Below are 19,676 nucleotides of genomic sequence, written 5' to 3' on the forward strand. Positions count from 1 at the left end.
AAAAATACATTTTATAAAAATAAGTTTCTATGAACTATTAGTGTCTCATTTTTTTTAAAAATATTTTTTAATTAAAAATTCTTATTAAAAATCATATAATTTTCTAAGTAAAATTTTCCTACCAAGATGGGATAGAAAACTATATAGAAAATTTTTGAATAAGTATTTAATAGTTGATGTTGTAATACTTTTAACATGAAGCAATTTTCATTGCAATTTTGTTTTTGATATTTTATTTGATTAAAAATTTATCGATAAATATAATAATATATTAGATTGATTATTAATTTTTATTTATTTCCCTATAAGAGGCAATAAAAGGTCCATTTAATAGAGGACAACATTTGCAAAGGAGTTTATGATCCATGCAATTTATTTTTCTAAGACATAAATTCAAAATCATCCAACTGTAATAGGTGAAAAGCCTCAAGTTCCAACTCCTCTAACCTCCACATAACTGCACGACATCGTTAAGTAACCTCGTTTGGCAAATTAACGACTAAACACCTTCTGGAATGGGTAGCTGGGTACAATCGTACTGGTGGGCGGCTGATTAATTTGCCTCTCAATTCAATTAGGAAGTTCTTCATCCATATCTGTTAAACTGTAAATTATCGTGAAGTTAGTGCACATAGAACTTACCTTTTTGTCCAAAAAGACACTTCAGTCTTACATGAGCCCCGCGGTCTTGGGGCACTGCAAAAAATACAAATACTTGGATTTTCCATTTAAGGACGCTGACCAATCAAAATCAAATTACTTCTACATCTCCTCTACCCGTATAGAGAACCCACAAGGGCATCTCTTCGTCCGTATTGAATTCTCTTCATCAAAACTCTGATGTTCGATTGGAAAAACATGTTCATGCTCTCCTAAAAATGATTTTGATCGAGATCCTAAAATAATGTCCTCCTGCACAGGTTGCTGATATGAACTGGACCGTGTCTTGTCCTTAGGATCATCATTCTGGGCTGCACCTAAATCATCCCTTTGGTCGACCATGTGGAGGGCTGCTGAACTGGGGATATCCTCATAAGAATGTTTCAGCCTCTGCCTGGTTACAATGGATGAAAGCAGTTGGTACCACCTGGAAATAACTTGAGCTTCATGCCGCTTTTTCTCTTCAGATTCTCTCTTCTCTTCAGCCTCTGCATATGCCTGATGAATTGACAAAAATAAATGCAACCAATCCCTTTCAGTAAACTGCATAACACCCAACCATTCAAAAGCCTTTAAATTAACATCGAATAATGATTCACAGGCAACAACAATGGCAACATTCTCCCTTAAACTACCCCAACAGAAGAACAAAAAAAATTGTTGTACTAATACACATTAATGTAACTAAATTTAAAGTACGATTTACAGTAACTACAGTTTCCCAACAATCACTAAAACTGTGTACAACATCTTCAACAAAAAAAAAAAATAGTAACTTCGATGTACCTCCATAATTGCATCTTTAAATTCTGAGCAGACCACTATCCCTTCATACACAGGAAACGAGCGTCCATTCTTGAACTCAAATCCAACCATGGCAGGGGCAAAATCAACTTTTAGCCTTTGTGCAACTGAGACCAGTCTGGGAAATCTCAAGTGCACAGTCCCAGGCGGAAGACACTTTTCTGACCATACATCCACACGACCCCACTCATTCTGCAAAAGAAGTACAGTAAAGTTAAAGATAAATGTGCTGACATTGCCATCTAGCTTAGGTATAGAACTCCCAATATCATCCCTTCGAAGCTTTTTCTACACGACAGGCAAAGAGGGTTAAAAAACAAGGACTTGGAACTCAGTTTTCTGAACACAGAAAACACTATTTATATCACATCGGTGCTATCAGATTTGTTTTTTTTTTTTTTTTTTGAAATGATGCTGAACATCAGTCCTATCAGATTAAGAAACCATTACTGAATTATTTATAGATACAGTCACACAAGAAGCCACTGCTGATATTTTTCTACTTCATAAAGCAAGGAGAGAGCCTTATTCCAACAAAAAGCTGCTACTTTTGCAGAGACTGGCATCCATTATATCAGGAAAAACTCCAGGTACATAGATAAAGATATGGAACAAGAAAAAACAACAAGTGAATAGAGAACCACATGTGTGCAAGGAGTTGACTTTGAGTGCCATCAAAACAAGTTGATAGAAAATTTCTCTACTTCAATTTGTACAAGAGATGAGTAAGTCTTCACCTTTGGCACAACTCCATCTACAGCATGCGGTAGATTTAAAGGTTCCATCTGCCACTTTCCATAAAGTTCAATTACCCCTTCATCACTACCGCCGCCACCACCATCATCCTCATCATCATCAGCGAAAACATTAGATTCAAACTTTTTTCCTTTGATGAATTTACGTGAATGTCTCACCACCTAGATGACAAAACCAGTAAATTTTAAAGCAATTTAATTTTAAGTACCAAACTTGAAACATTTGGTCATGAAGGTTTAGGGTGATACCTTTGCTGGCTTTTCATTTGCTTTAACTTGCAAGCCTTCCCGTAACCACCTCTGCTTGCTTTGTAGATTTTGTACACAAGTTCGAGGATAGACAGGATGACCTGAACAAAAACCAAGAACAGGTCCCTTGGGATGAAGTATCTGATACTTGGTAAGCCATCTCTCCAGTGCATACAGATGGTGATTTTTGTAGGCCTGATTTCATTATAAAGAAAATGCAGAAAAATTGACCTCAAAATCCAAAATCCAAAATAAAAAATGAATAAAAGAGATTGGCCACATGCATATATGATTGTATGTAGCAGAACTCTCTCAAATGGAAGTGGACATTACCCTACAGCACAGATTTCAAATTTGTAGAGAACAGGCAATGAATACATCAGCCTTCTGAAAAAAGTCCATTAAGCGGATAACTTTAGCTATCAAACATGTACTACAGAAAATTTCTATAGTTTCAATTCAAACAGTACAACAAAATGGTTGGGATTTGAACTTCAATACAAAGTAGGTGGCTGGTACAACTGGTTATGCCACACTGTGAGGTCTTATAGGTCTTTCTTCTTATGGACTTATGACTTCAAAAGCAGTTTGTCAGTGGGTACACACCTACTCAGGTTAAAGTTTAGAAAAAACCTGTGATAATAGTTGAAAAAAATTACCTTAACTTTGGTTAGTCATTTTGAGATAGACCTAGACCCGGATTCAGTATCATAGAAGAGAAGATCATATAATCTATTGGCTCTTTTTTTTTTAGGAGAAATATTGGATCTAGTTATTTTGCACTGCTTATATTGTCCATGTTGAGGCTTGGACATCAAGGTGAGTGTTAATAGGCATAACTCACACAAGATAAAGATTAGAAAAATGCTGTGTTTATTAGTAAGGAAAAAGCTTCCTACCTTGGCTAAACCCAACTTCTACATCTGCCAATAGAATTACTCTAACATCTGGAACCTTGACCAAAGAGCCCATTCTAACTCTTGTAAGTTAAGCAAGCAAAGACATCAAAGAGCCCATTCTAACTCTTGTAAGTTAAGCAAGCAAAGACATCATCCCATATCCACTAGGTTTTAGTACCTTGTCTCCTCTTTGAATTAGCTAAGACATAATAGAAACTTGCCCCTTATCTCTTTCCAAAAGATCCATATTTGAAATTTATCTGTTCCACTATCTTCATACTTATTGCTTATCAGACAATGCTATCTTGGAGCCCGTCCATAACAGAATCAAGAGGTAAGTGAGAGGGAAATATATCCAAAAACTTATTGAGCTCGTCATCATTAGGTGCATCATCTCTAGCAATTCGTGAATACTTGGTCTTGCACACACCGTGTTTCTAGGTTGGCTAATGCAATGCTTTCGAGCTTCTTACCATGACAATCACCATGACCCCAGAGAACTTAATAATGCTCATTCGGTCATACCCAATACCAATTACAAAGCATTAAAAAAAAAAAAAAAAAAAAGATAGTGCAACCATAGGAAAAATCAAGAACCAATAAAACAAAGTTCACAATTAAAAATAATGAGAAACAAATTATAAAACTATCAGCATTATAATTATTATTTAACCCTGCAAAAGCAAACAAAAAAAATTGAATCATGTAAGATAACTTCAAATCAGACAATAGTTAAGTTATAGAACTTTATTAACTATAACTAGGCATACGATGTGTTTGTCCAGGGTTTGGAGAAAGCTCTCTATAACCTAGTCCAGTAAAATTTCAAATAGAAATTTATTGAAACTAAGACTCTTTCTTCTGTAAGAACTGTGTTCATATCAGAGTAAAGCCTTTTTTAAGTCAAAACTCATTTAGAAACTACTGATGTAAAACGGGAAAACTTCTTATTAAAAGAAAAAAAACCTTGAATGAAATGAGAAACTCATATACTAAAATGATAATATTATGAATAAGAAACCCTGAGGAAAGAAACATTTTCTATAATAATAACCTCCTAAAGTAAAAAGATTAAATTTGGATTATAAGAATTAAAAGAGACTAAATAAAGAAAATCTAAAAGTCCTATGTCTGCATTTTTAGCCTCTCAATAGTTTGGGATGAGATTATGAGATGATATCGTGTTTAGCAATTAGTCTTTGGCAAATTCATTTTTACAGCTTCTTAAATTTGAGACCCCTGTATCAATAGCTTATACAGATCTTTGAAGTATGCGTATATATAAGTTTATATATAAATATGTTTATCATAAAAAATTAGAAATGGTTTCACCAGTAGTCAAATCCCATTTACTGGTATTGATGAACTCAGCCAGTCCACTCAGTCAACGGCCAATGTAAGCTACTACTGCATCAATCAGGCTGCTTTAACAAAATGTGCTGGCACAAAATCTACCAGTGAAACAAACCATAATATTGATAGTTTAGGAGTTCTAGAAAAACGTTAACATTCAAGTGGACCATCACACTATTTTTATAGCCAATCATGTAAAACAACAACATTGGCATAGCTACTAGAATCAGATGGTTTAAATTGTGTTCTATCAATGATGAAATCTTTCAATTCATGGATCTACAGAGCATGCATAGAATCCAGATGTACTCTTGACCAGTCAAGTGAAGGTTCACAAGAACTCCACCCAAGGCTAATCTAGTATTACATCACCCTACCTGTTGGTTACTTGGAAGAGGCTCAGTTAGAGCTCTAGTTTCAAGTTCCACATCCTCAAGGGCACTCCTACTTGCGAAGTCGTTAATCTGTTGCAGAGATTCAGAAATCTTGTTGGAACACATTTCAAGATGTCCAGATAATTCTACAGTCTGTACTTTATCTACTTTAACCAATACCTTCTCCATATGACCCTCCAGATGGACTTTGGCACAAGTTAAACCTGACTCTAACTCCTTCAATCGTGCCAATACAGCATCCCACCATATGGAATTAATCCTGTATGGTGCAATTGTATACCATTTCATGCAATACCTGAAATTTGGGGAAATAATATCTCAAAAAAGATACTTTATGAGAAAAAGTCAAGATGAACATGCTTAACATGTCACAATCATGTGCCATCCAAGTGAGAAAATGGGTCCATCAAATGGATTTTTCCTCAGATCTCCCCAAGGAAACAACTGGCTCAATACCCAAAAAAATCAAACATACAGGTTAAGTTTTGATCAAATCACACCAAAAACTTTCCTAGGAAAATAAGAAGGTAAGAGCAAACAAGGTCATAATTATAACCTGCGAGTCACATCTTTAGCACCGTGTCCAGCAAATGCAACCACATATCTAAGATGTCTTCTACATGCAGCAGCTGCAGATTCCACTTTTAGTTCACCATCAACTATTGAATTAGCAGCATCAACATGGACCCACCTTCCGGTCATTGCTTCCCCACTGCAGAAAACTTCAGCCCAGTACAGGGGAGGCCCAACTTTTCGGGACCATGCTGCACCGAAACTTCCCTGGACAGCAGAAACTGAATCTGTCTCAGTTCTAGGTTGCTTCCTTCTGTTCAATAGAGCGTCTGATGAACTGCAGTTTGGGTCCTGCACATCAGGGTCCATCTCACTCTCATCAACCGCAGCTGCAGTAGCAGCAAGAGCCATTTCTAACTGCAACTCAAATTCTAAGTCTCCTTTCCTTTTTGGTTTTCTGGCTGACTTAGCTCCACTAGTTTTGGGTTTATCAACTAACTCTTTGTTTTCATAGGTGTTACTGGTCGGTGTCTGTGATCCAGTCACTTGATGTTGTTCATGGACATTGGTTCTGCTGACATTTGTTCTCTGTGAAGATAGAACAGGAATAATAGTAGAAACACGATTCTGGGGGGCCACCATCTTTCGGGAACCAGAGAATATACTTGAGTCCCATGAGATAGCATCCTGACTTGAGCTTCCAGAAGTGCTCATATCTGGCTTCAGAGAGGTGACGTCAAGCATGGATACAAACCTGACATCATTTGCATTACAGGTTTAAAAAAAAAAGGAAATCAAAGTTGAAAAAGAGAAGCAAAGGAGAATAACAAGAAGAGACAAATAACAAGAAACAAGAGAGAGCAAAAGAGACTTGTCAATGGTCATTAGTGGGAAGCCAAAGCTGCGAACTATCTCTATACTTGAAGAAGAACATCTCACAAATTTAACCTTCTTATAAAAATTATTGAAAAAGAGAAAAAAAATTAAAAATCCATATGCAAAAAAGTAGGAAGTTGTCAATTTTCTAATTAGACTGACCTCACAGTCAAATTGAGAGCTCTGAAAAGTGTCACAGATAATGCAGCCACCTGCAATAAAAAGCAGCTGTTTATAAGCAGAACAACTTACTTAAGAGGCAATCACATGTGCAAAATATTCCAGGCTCCCCCTGATTGCCAAATAGTAACAACCCAAATAAGAGTCATATGGTGTACGCATATGACTCCAGGGACCAAGGATGAGTAACCAATAGTAGATATTCTAGTTGAAATCTATGCCTGCAAAGTTGACCCAATTTTTGTGACAAAAGGTTGCAAACAAAGACTCAAAAATTTAAAGAGACAAAAAAGAGTTTGCCCAGAATTGCTCCAGTGGAACTTGAACAAACTTTCAGTTGCAAGCTTTTACAACATTCTACAGTATTAACTTGTGCACTTCAATGTGAGAAATTTGGAGATCTGAAGAAGATCTTGTTCAAGTTTAAAGTAGGTTAAAAAAATATGTGGTTAGATTAAATAATTGGTTCATCAACATCATGAGAATGCCTAAATTTGCTTATAAAATGAGCTCTGAAGCACCCAATTCCAGGAGAGAGAGGAAAAAAGATAATATGTGACAGAGACAAGAAAGACAAGGACGGGGAGGACAAAAAGAAATTTCAGAAATTAGGAAATTCTATCTACTAGGAAAGTGACCAACATTTTGACAAACCGTCTAAGCAGAGAATAGTAGTCCAATTGCTAAGAGGCATGCCTTTGTTACCACCAATGAACCACCTATGAGCTTAGTATGTAACCTAAACATGAGGAAGAAGAGTGATTGCCAAACTGACATAAAAGACCTCTCAAGAGGATCACGTTTGAAGCATTGGACAACTATTGCCAATCAAACCTTTTTCTTTTTGAAAACTGAAACCAATCATCTACGAGGACCCTCACCTCCTTTATCATTATTTCAGTTGTGGGTACAATCCCACATAAGTTAGTCTTTGGAAAATATATATAATTATAAGTTGGGAAAAGATCCCCTAACTTCAGCTAGCAATTTTAGGATAGACCCGAATCAAACATTACCATTGTTTCAAAGCAGGGCATTTGTTTGGACCTAATTCGAGTCCCATTAACTTTGTAACCCATTTAGGCTGTCCACATCTCAAAGCCATTGTCCATTTGTGTAGGCCTAGGCATGCAGAAAAATATTTATTAAGAATAACCCCACATAGGTTAGAATCAAGAAAAATTATATAGTTATTAGTTGGAAAAAGGCCTCATAACTTCAGCTAGCTATTTTGGGATGAATTAGTGAAACAGTACACAGGGTTAGAGTCAAGAAAGAATAAAATTGAAAGCTTCCTCCTCTAATGTATGGGTAACCTTGATTTTACCAACAACTTATAAAACTACAAAATAAACACAAGTTTGATTAATAAAACCTGAAGGATAGGATATAAGGTTTGCAGCTAATAGAAAAAACAGTAAATAGAGAAAAAATAAAGGATAAATTCATCCAACAGACAAAAAAAAAAAAAACAGAACTTTATTCAATAGGCAAATGTATGAAGCCCCTTTATGAGCATAGAAATTCAACCATACAAAAAGGTTCTTTACTGTCATATTTTAAGAAATAGACCCCAATTAGAACTTCAAAAATCAAGTACTACTTGCAGGATAAGAAATTTAGAAACAGGAAACAATATATAACTTGTAAAGTTGCTAACTTTAGGCTTCACAAGTTAAGAAACAAAGACCCCAACCTTAAATAGGAAACTACTTGTTATAAGCTGTCTGATTGAAACTTTTAACTAAAACTGCAAATTGTTGTTTAAGTGATATTTTCTACCCAAGCAGCAAGTTATTTTTCATTAATAACATTTAACTACAGCAAACTGCCATTACTTTAAACTTTTCTTGAAATAAGAAATTGCAGCTTATCGACTTTCCAACTTACGACTATTTTAAGAACTCGAATGTCATATTTTTTTAAAATCAACTTCCTTCGCTTTTGGTTGAGCCATCTTCTCTTTAAGTTGAATCTCCTTATACATACGTACACATATATTACCAATCTCCTTCTTTCATCTTTCATTAACACTAGCAAACTTAAGGTAATCTCATGCCCATAAGTAACTTTCGGTTAACTTTGTTGCATTATGTACTGCATCAACATGGATCCAACATCAACAGTGTTAAGTTTATTCCCTACGCGCCATTGCTGATATCTTTTGGAGGATTTTAACTTGCAAAATTCCAAACACTTGTCCACAAAAAGAAATTTACTAAACACAATAGAATTAGGTTATGATTTATAAGCAAGTGATATGTCCAATATTAAGAACTGCTGCTAATTCCTGTTCTACCATTTCTGCTCCATATAGTTTCCATTTTATAGCAGCATTGCACCAGACCTCCGTCCCCCTAGAATGGTAAGCTTCATATAACAGATTTTTCAAATGACTACTACTTACTCTACTTCCTCCTCCAGCACCTTTGCTAGCAAAAATCAGTACCTTAAGCACTTAGGCAAAAGATCATAAAACTACTAAAAATACTAAGACCACACTTGAGATTTCAATGCAATATCATGGGTTATACTAATTAGTTACAGAAGTAAGGCAATTGGTAGACTAGTCTAATACCTCCATATAAAAAGCCAAGACATTCAGGATCAGAGAAAATTAAGCATGCTTTTTTTTTTATTTTGATATACAAAGATCAAAACCAAATTTCAAAACAAGAAAAAAACAATGTCATCTAAAAGGAAAGACAAAGAGATAATAATTTAATGTGATAATCACCTCTTCAGCAGTCCCTGCTTGAGTTTCAAGAGCACGGCTCAGACTCAGCTTAAAAGTGCCTTCAGTAGGCCCCAGATTCTGAACGTGGAAGTTGCTCTGGAACTACATGACGAAAAACAAGGTTTGATGTAAGCATCTCAAGAGAAAAGCTCAAAGGTGTGAAAGGCAAAAACTTAAAGGAAGTAAACCTTAATTTAATGTGGGCTTGGTACAATCACATACCCAGCAGACAAGGGGACCCAATGCCTTTGCAGTCAGTTTTGGAAGCTCTGTTATCTTCAGCAAATCCACTGGTAGAAGAGACAGTAATGAAGCCTGTATGGCGGATGGTCCCATTGAGAAAAGTCAAACACCCATCTCTTTTGGTTAGGATAAATTTGACACCAAAATTGATCGGCAATTAAACATACAACCAAAAAACTATCAATTTTAGAGGCGGAAAAAACTATGATATCTAATAGCAGAAGATTCGGAGCTACAGGAACATAAATAGGAGTTCTCATACAGGAAAGCTCAATTACTATCATTAGCCAAGAAAAAAAGGTTAATATAAAATCCATTTGCAGCATTAACAACTTCTCAATAAGAACTTCAAGCTAAAAACTGCTTTCATATACTTTTTTTATTAGCCGAGAAATAGAAGATTACACACAAGACATCAGTCTATTCGCTATCCCAAGACAAAGCTATCCTAGTAATAAAGGTATTTAGTAAATGTCCATAACTATTTCACCATTACCTAAGGCCATTTGGTCTAGTGGTATTCTCTTTACATCAAGTGCGTAAGGTCGCGAGTTCAAATCGCACCATGCCCCTCTCAAAAAAAAAAATTAACTATTTCACCTAGATAGGTACATCTAAAAGAATTGGTCGTCTGCACCTTGCAAGGTATATGTTCAAAGAGTAATCAAATGGAAAGATAGTTAATTTATCAGGTTTGCAATAGTTGGGGTAGTATTCTCTAGAGAAAAACTCTAACATTAGAGTTAGCACAGATTATTTCTGAAAATAAAACAGATACAATGGTGTCATCACCTTCAATGATAATATCAGATCAACATAGTCATAATGTGACTGTCCCTCGAACAACTTACAACTCTCCATCACCTTTTTGAAATCAAGAATGTGATTGAAAAAGTTGTGCTGATGAGGACAGAAGTTGTAGGTTACCAGCACCATCTGACACGAGGTCACCTCATTTACTACATATAAATGGTAAGCAATCCTCAGCCTGACTTTATCAAGTCTCACATTACTTGGATACATTTTGGCATGAGCTATTTGCTACTTTTCATCTTTGTTGACACATTAGTTTGTATGTAAAACTGGTTTCGATGTCATAATAATTGTCTACATAAGCCTCCCAAACACCCACATGCAAACCAGAAGATTATCCCTTTTCTTTCCTAATATCAACTCTTGCGGCTCAGGCAGGATTACCACCACCGGGTCAACCATCTCAAATCAAATTTAAATTTTAACAACCAACACAACTAGAAAGCGATTAAAAGAAGAACTGCAATAAAGGCCACCTGAATCAGAGGATCATCACAAGCCTCATCAACCAGTCTTCCCCTTGCTAAAAGGCATAGTAGATGAACCTTATGCACCCACTCTGCCAATTCCTGGAAACGGAAAAAGATTACTTAAATTCAAGTCAAAACTAAAAGAAAATATGCTTCTTAATGGCTCGTTGATACCTTGTCTTCTGCAGAAGCTCTCCGTGCAACTTTGCGTTTAGCCAAAGAGGATGGTGAATCTGTAAATTCAACAGTTACATGACTCACCTCCCTTTCAATATTTATAGCATTCCCTGTTTTATTATCAGAAATGGAAACAGAACCATCTTCCCAAACCGTATCTTCTGTTTCTTCTTCCTGTACCGAACCAAATTTTACGTTTCCCACTTCATCATTTTCTTCTGGTTTGCATGCTATTCCCCCATGACTACTATCTTCTGTTTCTTCTTCCTGTACCGAACTACACTTTACGTTTCCCACTTCATCATTTTCTTCTGGTTTGAATGATATTCCCCCGTGATTACTAAGATCCTCTTGTCTCTTTGATTCGTCGGTAGCTGGGTTCAGATTAGTGTCTACAGCCTCCTTTGATGTACCAGAAATTGTGCCTAACAGCAATAAGCACACTAACATTCAGAAAAAGAACGTCCTGTAAATGTGTTTCCCGTTGAAGCAGCGAGCACTTAAATTTGAAAGGAAAGAGAGAATGACAAAATCAGTTTGGCTTCCTGAAGAAATCTAGCTAAACCCTGAAAGCATCCTTTGGAACTTTTTCCACCAAGAGATGAAAATATTCACCTATAAATCATAGTTGCCTCTGAAGCTACCTTTGGCTTGGTGAACTTAAATTTCCTCTCTTTTTTTAAACAGGAGCAATTTTGTACTCGCAGGAAAACGAATTTGGGAATCGGTACGTGATTAGTCTAATCGATTCTTTCCTACATAAATTCTACTTAACAAAAGCTTTCCGCTTAAACTAATAAAACAAGTGATTAGGTAGCGTAGGTTGAATATAGGAGAAGATCCACAAACATTTGCAGAAATAATGGATAGACGGAGACGAAACCAATGAACAAACCCGAATTCTTCCGAGAACGTTTGGACGATTTTCTGCCTCGCATCCTCTGGCCTCTCCGTTTCTCGCCAACGCAGGTTTGGCGCTCCAGAAGACGAAGCGCGGGCGGGCGGGCGGGCGGGCGGGCGGGTTGGAGAAGTGTTATCAACCCCGTTCCTGATTTTCTCACATGATTCCTTCGCGCGCTTGTGGGTAACGGGATTCCGGGGACACTTTTAAGGTGTGACGTCTCCGAATCGGTACCCGACTCGAGCTTGAAATTCGAGTCGGACCGCTTATGTCGAATTGCAACTTCGACCAACTCGTAGGTTAACCATAAGCCACGACGAAGGCATTATGCTTCAAATTTGGGACCCATTGAAATTTCGAATTGGACAAAGTAGGTGCTACCATTTCAAAACTAGGCCGACACGAATTGATGAAATCTCTTGCAATTATTAAGAAATAGTTTGTTAAAACAATAAGTGCTAATGTCTTTGCAATAAATGGACTTAATTGAAGACATTAGTTAGGTATCCCATTCGAGAGACCAATCTTATACCGTGTACAAACGAGAATTCAAAATTTCAACCAAAAGGGAGTATTTATGCCAATAGAAATTCATATAAAAACAATTAATGATTATTTTTTCTTCATCCCTCTATTTTTTTACACTATATTGAAAATATGTAAAAAATAAAATTTTATTACTCCAATTATAAACTAGATGAAGATAAACCGAGAAGCGTTTACAGTTAATTATCTTATTATTATAAGTACGAAATAATTAAATTTAATTTAATCTAAATATATTCTAATAGAACATTTAGACAGACAAAATATTTTAAATTATTTTATTTTTATCACGACACAAATAATTCCAAAGTTATAGTTCAAAATATATAAAAAAGAGATAATCGTTGGAAAATGTACTCTTCATAGACCTACAAATGAGACGTATTACCCTCAGTAAATGGATTGTTTTTACATGAGCTAGTGACCAGGGCTACAAATGGGTAACATACACGATGAATAATGAGTATTCTGTTATTCATTTTATTTACCATACCTTTGTTCCTTTACCCGTTTCATCCAAATGAATAAGAGCTTATTTGGTATCCGATTTTTGTTACCTATTTACCCAAGGGTAAGTGGGTAAACTGGTAAGTATATGGATAATTTAATATATCATTTTAAAACCACATAAACACGATAATAAGTAGCTAAGATAATTTAAAAATAAATTAAACCAGCTACCAACAAGAATATCGGTAGCAGTTTTTGTGATTGATAAATACTGATAACATTTTTCGTGATTGATAAATACTGGTAGCAAAGAACCAAACAATGGAATTATAAAAAAACCATAACTATAAGTCCTAAAAATCAATACTCTGATACTATGTTGGTTTTCAAGACTCCACGAATTTACACCATGGAAAAAAAGGAGAAAAAGGCGCATTAGAGAGAAAACAAGAGAAAAAATGGGTTAATAGACTTAGTCCAATTTGGAACAAAGAAAGTGGAAAAAAAAGAAATCGTAGAAAAGAGAAAGAGAAAGATAAAAAAAAAGGGTTTATTTTCTCTTGTTTAGATGCCGACGAAAAATGAAAGATAAATATAATTTCTCTTGTTTGGATACTTTTAAAAAATAAAAAATAAAAAAATAGTAATATTTTAAAATTTTCTTTTAAGTTTCTATTTCTTTTATTTTCTCCCAAAATTCCATTGTTTTGCTAGAAAATTTTGTTATCTAAGAGAAAAGTGGTTTTCTCTCGATTATTCTACTTTTCTCTTTTATTTTTTTAATTTTTATTTCTATAAATTCCAAACAGGCCCTTAATTTACAAAATTTCCATTTTTACTCTATGACTTGCGATGACACGATGCCAATCTCGTTAAACGCACCCTTTGATCCTCTATCCTGAAAAACGGACAGTTTGGAAACCGTTGGATTGTAGATCTATCACACGTACACAAAAAGCCTAACTTCAGCTGAAACACTGCCAAAAGGCAGGAACTCGAGAATCATCCAGTCTGGGTCTTGGACACGGGAGACCGGATAAAAAAACCAAAAGAAGAAGAAAAAACAAACGACGCGAGAAAAACAGCTCAAAAGATGCTCGTAGCCGAAGCTCCCTTCCCTTTTCACTCTGTAATTTATGTGTCTGCGTCTGGTCCGCGTCCTATTTTCTTCCGTTGCACGCAGAGAACTTCTCACTTTCCATTAAATCATCTGGATCTTTCTTGGTTTTCGCACGGTGTGAGGTGCGTGTCGCTACTGGGTCTATCTTCTGACTTCTTCTCAGGTTTCAGAGCCTAAGCGACAGGTTATAGAACAGCCTACAAATCTGAAAATCCCGCTGCCAAAGGAATAATGTCTGTTTCATGTGGTTTGGAGTGCGTGGTCTGCCTCGGTTGCAGCCGCTGGCTGTGGAAGCGATGCACCTATGTTGGCTCCGATGACAGTGCCACCTGGACCCTCGCCACCGCCGACGAGTTCGAACCCGTTCCTCGCATCTGTCGCGGCATTCTTGCTGTCTACGAGGACGACCTTCGGAATCCCAGATGGAGGCCCGAGGGCGGCTACGGCATCAACCCCGATTGGGTCATCAAGCACGTTTCGTATAAGGAGACTCAGGGCTGCGCTCCGCCGTATCTCATCTACGCCGACCACCGCCACCGCGAGATCGTGCTTGCCGTCCGCGGCCTCAATCTCCGCAAGGAGAGTGATTACAAGTTGTTGATGAATAATAGGTTGGGAATGCAGATGTTTGACGGCGGGTATGTTCATCATGGCCTCCTGAAATCGGCGATTTGGTTGTTGAATAAGGAGTCTGAGACGTTGAAGAATGCCTGGAAGTCAAATGGGTCTTCCTACAAAATGCTATTTGCCGGCCATTCTCTGGGGTCCGGCATTGCGGCTCTTTTGACGGTGGTCGTGGTTAACCATCGGGACCAAATTGGTGGTATCCCAAGGAATTTGATTAAGTGCTACGCAGTGGCGCCGGCAAGATGTATGTCGCTCAATCTGGCAGTAAAGTATGCGGATGTTATAAACTCAATCATACTGCAGGTGGGAATTTGTTGAGCTTTTTGCGCTTTTTACTCTTTGCTTGTTTATTTTTGTGCTGATTAATCTACATTTAATAGGCGTAATGTAGGATTTTAGTTTCACGTGTATCATCGACATACGATCTCTGCAGCACAGACTTAGTCTCTTCTGTGCGTGAGTCTTCAAAGTACTATATAGTATATACCAAGTTCATTTGAATTTGGTTTTTCTTGTCACTTGATCGAAGTTTCTACCGCACCTATTGAAGCAATTCCACCTAATTACTGCCATATCTGTGGTCAACTTGGACACGTAATGAAAGGGGTTTCTTAATTGATAGGAAACCTTCTCATGTTAGAGTCGGGCATTCTATGATGTTGCCAAGTGAAGAAATTTTTTATAATGCTGGTGTTTTTATGTTCTGCTAAGTATTACTTGAAATATTCTGTTCTCTCGTGGTGGAAGGAATCTGGAGCGTGATCTGCATATACTAAAATACAGTTGCATCAGCGAGGATATCGTTTGATCTTTTCTGATTATATGAAGCTTATATTCAGTGGGTTCATTGTCTTTCGTCCTACAGTATTGGTAATTTATTTTGTGGCAAGACAATGGATGGCAAATGGAAGGAGTCTGCTAATGTTTAAACTTAGAAAAGAAATGGCTTTCTAAGGTTATAATTCTTCCTCAGCAGTGCTTTTTCAAAATGTCTATGTTCTTAATGATATGATTCTCAGAGTGTGTTTCCAGCCATCTAATATTACTAATTCTGTTCTTCATCGTCATGCATATACTAAGCTGGGCTTGGGCCCATCCCAGGAAATTTTTTTCCATTTTCCATGACAATTCTACTACTTTTTCTTGTTTCTGTTTTTTGTGGGAGGTGTTTTGTTGAGATTGGATGAAGATACATGCATCTAGCAACTGATCCTTTTAACTTATGCCAGGATGATTTCCTGCCAAGAACTACGACACCATTGGAGGATATCTTTAAATCAATTTTCTGGTTAGTAGTTTCTTTCTCTCTCTCTCTCTCTCTCTCTCTCACACACACACACACAAACACACACGAACACGAACACGAACACGAACACCATGTGACCTACCCTTATGAAAGGTGTGGTCCTCTAGTATCTGAGTATTATCTCCTGTAAGGTTATTAAATAAACATTTAAAGGACATCCGAAATAGTATGGGAGCTTTCTGTTTCTGCTTCAAAGGCATATCAATTAAACATATCAATGATAGTCAACACAAGCATTTAAATTTCTAGTTTGGTTGCTTGTTGGAGTAAATCACTATTTATCTATTTAAAACCAGGTCTTACTGCTTTGGACAGCTTGCCTTGCTTATTATTCCTCATATGTTTGAGGGATACATTTATGCCAGAAGATAGAAAGCTTAGGGATCCGAGAAGGCTATATGCTCCAGGGAGAATGTATCATATTGTGGAGAGAAAATTTTGCAGGTATTATAATCTTTTTGGAGCCATTATGTGTTGAACTTTCTATTTATACTTGTAGGTTCAATCTCTGTGAATAAACAGAATTCTATTTCACGCCTGACAGTTGAAATTTCAAGCTTAGGACACTTGATTGTTTATATCACATTTGAATGTGAAAAAGGTAGCCTTCAAGCATGATTTAATAGGTTAGTTGAAACCTTCCATCAACTGGGCCTATTAATGAATAATGAGTGTGCAAGCTATTTATGTAAATCAATTGACAATTTGATTTTTTGTTAAAAAAGTTGATTCTAGATGGATTTGTTTCGAAAGAAACTGCTATCAATATTTGGGCATAAATCCTTGGAGTTGGGGTCCAGTGCGGTTTCTCTGCAACATATTGTTGTGGGTGAGACCTTTCCACTCGATCTAGGGTGATCTTTTGTATTTTGTTTGTTTGGGCATTTTGTTTTTTGCCATTCTTTGTATGGTTTGTATATTCTCTTCCCTTAATGAATTCTCATTTTTTTCAAAAAATAAAGTTGAATATAAATTCTTTATGCACCTCTCAGGTCAGCCTGATTGTGAAAAGTAACTGCTTTCTTGTGTGCTGTATCTCAAAATCCTGTTCAGCCTACTGGATAGTGTAGTAGGCTTCTTGCAATGCTATTTGCAAGAATACCTTGCTGTGATAGTTATTTTCTTCTTGGTGTAACATGATCATTTGCTTTGCTGCCTTTCACAATTTATTGTTGCCAATGACCATTCACATTCGTTATCTTCTCCCATAGTTTAAATTTTATATAAGAACGGTTCGCCATCATAGAATAACCTCCTGTCTTGGTCTGATGTGAAAACAAATGCAAATATCTTAATGTTTTTCCAATTTGAGGTCATTCCAATGTGGGACTGAAAGCTTGACATTTTTCTGGTTGCCCTAAATAAAAGAAAATCATCCTAGTAGTCTTTACTGGAAAAGAAATGCTGGAAAGCTGATAAGTACTTCAAAATGGTGAGTGCAGATTTGGGAGATTTCCTCCTGAAGTAAGAACTGCAATACCAGTGGATGGAAGATTTGAACACATTGTCCTCTCTTGCAATGCCACATCAGATCATGGAATTATTTGGATTGAAAGAGAATCAAAGAAAGCTTTGGAAGTAAGCTGGAACAAAATTTGATTCTTTTCAAATGTTATAACTTTTTCTAAGAGTATTTACACTCCTAACATATCCTATGCATGAACAAGGTAGTGGTTATGTTATGTGGGTCTGCTTATTGATATCAATTTCATTTTACAACTTTTACGCTCTCTTCTTGTTTGGGTAAATTGTGACTGATACGTAGAAAATATAAGAAAGACATTGAAAAAGGGTTTTATGTTCTTGTAATAGGTGATGAAGGAAAACAAAACAGTTACAGAACCTCCCACTCAGCAGAGATTTGAAAGAAAGCGAACACCAGAAAAAGAGCACAAGGATGCATTGGAGAGAGCAGTAAGCCTGAATGTGCCACATGCTGTGTCACCAACAGAAGGACCCACAGAAGACACAGATGTAGTTATTGAAAGTGATACTGATGAGGTGCCCCCTTTGGAACTGAAATCTAGTGGAAGCACGAATTGGGACATACTAGTTGAGAAGCTCTTCAGCAAGAAAGAATCGGGAAATTTAATTCTTAACAAAGACATAGAGACGAAGGATTGACTGTTACAATCACTCCAAAAAAAAAGGGATTGACTATTGAAATTGTGTCACTGCTAGGTTCTTTGTATTGATAAAAAGTTTTGTAGATTCAGGTGAGTGTATAGAATTTTTTTTTTTTTTTAAAAGAAAGAAAGAGATGGGTGAGTCGTCTCTTCACCAGTTCTTTTGTTTGTCTTTCTTTCATTATGAAATTTGTGTATTCATTATTTCCGAGCTTCCAACCTCTGGCTTCTGCTTGTTGAATTGTAACAATAATAGAACTCTCAGTTTTATTAGTCTTCAAAATTGGGCCTCCATTTCGGACTGGTAACTCTCCACCTCAGCAAAAGAGAGAACCAGTCTTTGGATCTGCAAGTCTTGAGAAGGCGAGAAGGGACGAACAACTTATTCTAACATTGGGTGTTCAATTTTCCCTTCACTTATTGAATAAGATTCTATTCGATTTATCCCATATTGTATTTATCTTCTCATGTAAAGTTTATATTTTATATTATAAATTATATAAATACCACCCTTTATAAAGGTGTAATTTAGTTTAACATGAGCAAATCGATCTTTTGCATCTGTCTATCTTCCAAATTTTCTTTTCCGCTTCCTCTCCCATCATCACACACTTAACTCACTCTCTGCATCTGCTTTCTTTCGACTCAAACTGAACCACCAGCTCTCTCTAAAAAAAATAAAAAAAATCCATTGTACTAATTTTCATCGAAGCAAGAGCAATTTTCCATTTCTCCACGTTCTCATCATCCTCTTCATTATCATCATCAGCCTCACCCATTCCCAAGCCTCTAACCTCTCCAATTCCGCGCCCTTCGCCCCCACGACATCTTCAAAGCCTCTATCGCCCTCTTCTTTGCCTACGTTGACTTTGACGTCAACACCACCGTGGCGGAGGAGATAAAAAACCCCAGCCGATTCATTTTCATCAGCTCCATGTCCATCATCACTGTCGTCCCTGGTTCGACTCCTTCTTTGTCGTTGTTCATCTTTTCTCGCCATCAATTGTCGTCGTCATTGCCGACAAAAACCCTGTGCCCCTTCACCCCCCGAAGCCTACCCCATGCATGTTTTATATATTAAAAAAAAACTATTTGTGTGCTCTCTCCAATTCCGTCCACCCCTGTTGCTCTTCCACATCTTTTCATCATAGTTCAAGTCCCCCTTTGTCATAAATTATATTTTTAGATTTTCTATTAAATTTGCTTGATAACCTAAAATTCTAACTTGGAAAACTTGCATAGATAACTTATATGAAAGTTCTATACAATAAATATCACATATTAAAAGTTAAGTTTTATTAAATTCGTAGTGAATTTCATTAGTTTTTATAAAAAATATCACATTTTTTTTTAAAATTCCCTAATATTAGTTTTCTATGTTTTTGTTTTTTTCTAATTTTTCATTTATAATTTATTAATTTATATATAATAGTATATGTGGTTTAATATCATATGGATTTTTTATACTTGGGTGGG

General features: G+C 36.4%; 2 protein-coding genes across 3 annotated transcripts; one reads left to right on the forward strand and one right to left on the reverse strand.

The window, feature by feature from the left end:
* Nucleotides 1-623: 623 nt before the first annotated feature.
* LOC137955975 (DNA repair protein RAD4) lies at nt 624-12,123 on the reverse strand. 2 transcript variants are annotated; one of them, XM_068803226.1, is made up of 13 exons: nt 12,020-12,123; nt 11,122-11,549; nt 10,954-11,046; nt 9,644-9,736; nt 9,422-9,523; nt 6,667-6,716; nt 5,672-6,382; nt 5,275-5,410; nt 5,098-5,184; nt 2,469-2,663; nt 2,202-2,381; nt 1,447-1,656; nt 624-1,158 (listed from the first exon to the last, which is right to left on the reverse strand). In XM_068803226.1, the coding sequence occupies exons 1-13, from the start codon at nt 12,060-12,062 to the stop codon at nt 763-765; spliced, it is 2,724 nt and encodes a 907-aa protein (XP_068659327.1). In that variant the 5' UTR covers nt 12,063-12,123; the 3' UTR covers nt 624-762. The 2 variants fall into 2 exon arrangements, with proteins under 2 accessions (XP_068659327.1, XP_068659326.1); XM_068803225.1 differs by having other exon boundaries at nt 5,098-5,410.
* A 2,041-nt stretch (nt 12,124-14,164) lies between these two features.
* On the forward strand, nt 14,165-18,419 carry LOC137956379 (uncharacterized). Its single transcript, XM_068803855.1, has 5 exons — nt 14,165-15,071; nt 15,998-16,056; nt 16,390-16,518; nt 17,517-17,652; nt 17,887-18,419. Exons 1-5 carry the CDS (start codon nt 14,373-14,375, stop codon nt 18,196-18,198), a joined length of 1,335 nt encoding a protein of 444 aa, XP_068659956.1. The 5' UTR covers nt 14,165-14,372; the 3' UTR covers nt 18,199-18,419.
* Nucleotides 18,420-19,676: the final 1,257 nt, after the last annotated feature.

The sequence above is a fragment of the Aristolochia californica genome, unplaced genomic scaffold, assembly GCF_029961685.1.
Source record: "Aristolochia californica isolate CCGP_79_NKW_82.1479 unplaced genomic scaffold, dmAriCali1.0.hap1 SCAF_2, whole genome shotgun sequence".
NCBI lineage: Eukaryota > Viridiplantae > Streptophyta > Magnoliopsida > Piperales > Aristolochiaceae > Aristolochia > Aristolochia californica.

What these genes read in the sequence shown, in the direction of transcription:
- LOC137956379 (XM_068803855.1), top strand. Translation starts at nt 14,373, where the DNA reads ATGTCTGTTTCATGTGGTTTGGAGTGCGTGGTCTGCCTCGGTTGCAGC. An exon ending in ATCTTTAAATCAATTTTCTG is followed by an intron (nt 16,057 to 16,389) that starts GTTAGTAGTTTC and finishes TGCTTTGGACAG; the next exon opens with CTTGCCTTGCTTATTATTCC. An exon ending in GTGGAGAGAAAATTTTGCAG is followed by an intron (nt 16,519 to 17,516) that starts GTATTATAATCT and finishes TGGTGAGTGCAG; the next exon opens with ATTTGGGAGATTTCCTCCTG.
- LOC137955975 (XM_068803225.1), bottom strand. Translation starts at nt 12,062, where the DNA reads ATGCGAGGCAGAAAATCGTCCAAACGTTCTCGGAAGAATTCGG. An exon ending in GCTCTCAATTTGACTGTGAG is followed by an intron (nt 6,383 to 6,666) that starts GTCAGTCTAATT and finishes AAATGATGTCAG; the next exon opens with GTTTGTATCCATGCTTGACG. An exon ending in CAAATGAAAAGCCAGCAAAG is followed by an intron (nt 2,382 to 2,468) that starts GTATCACCCTAA and finishes TTTGTCATCTAG; the next exon opens with GTGGTGAGACATTCACGTAA.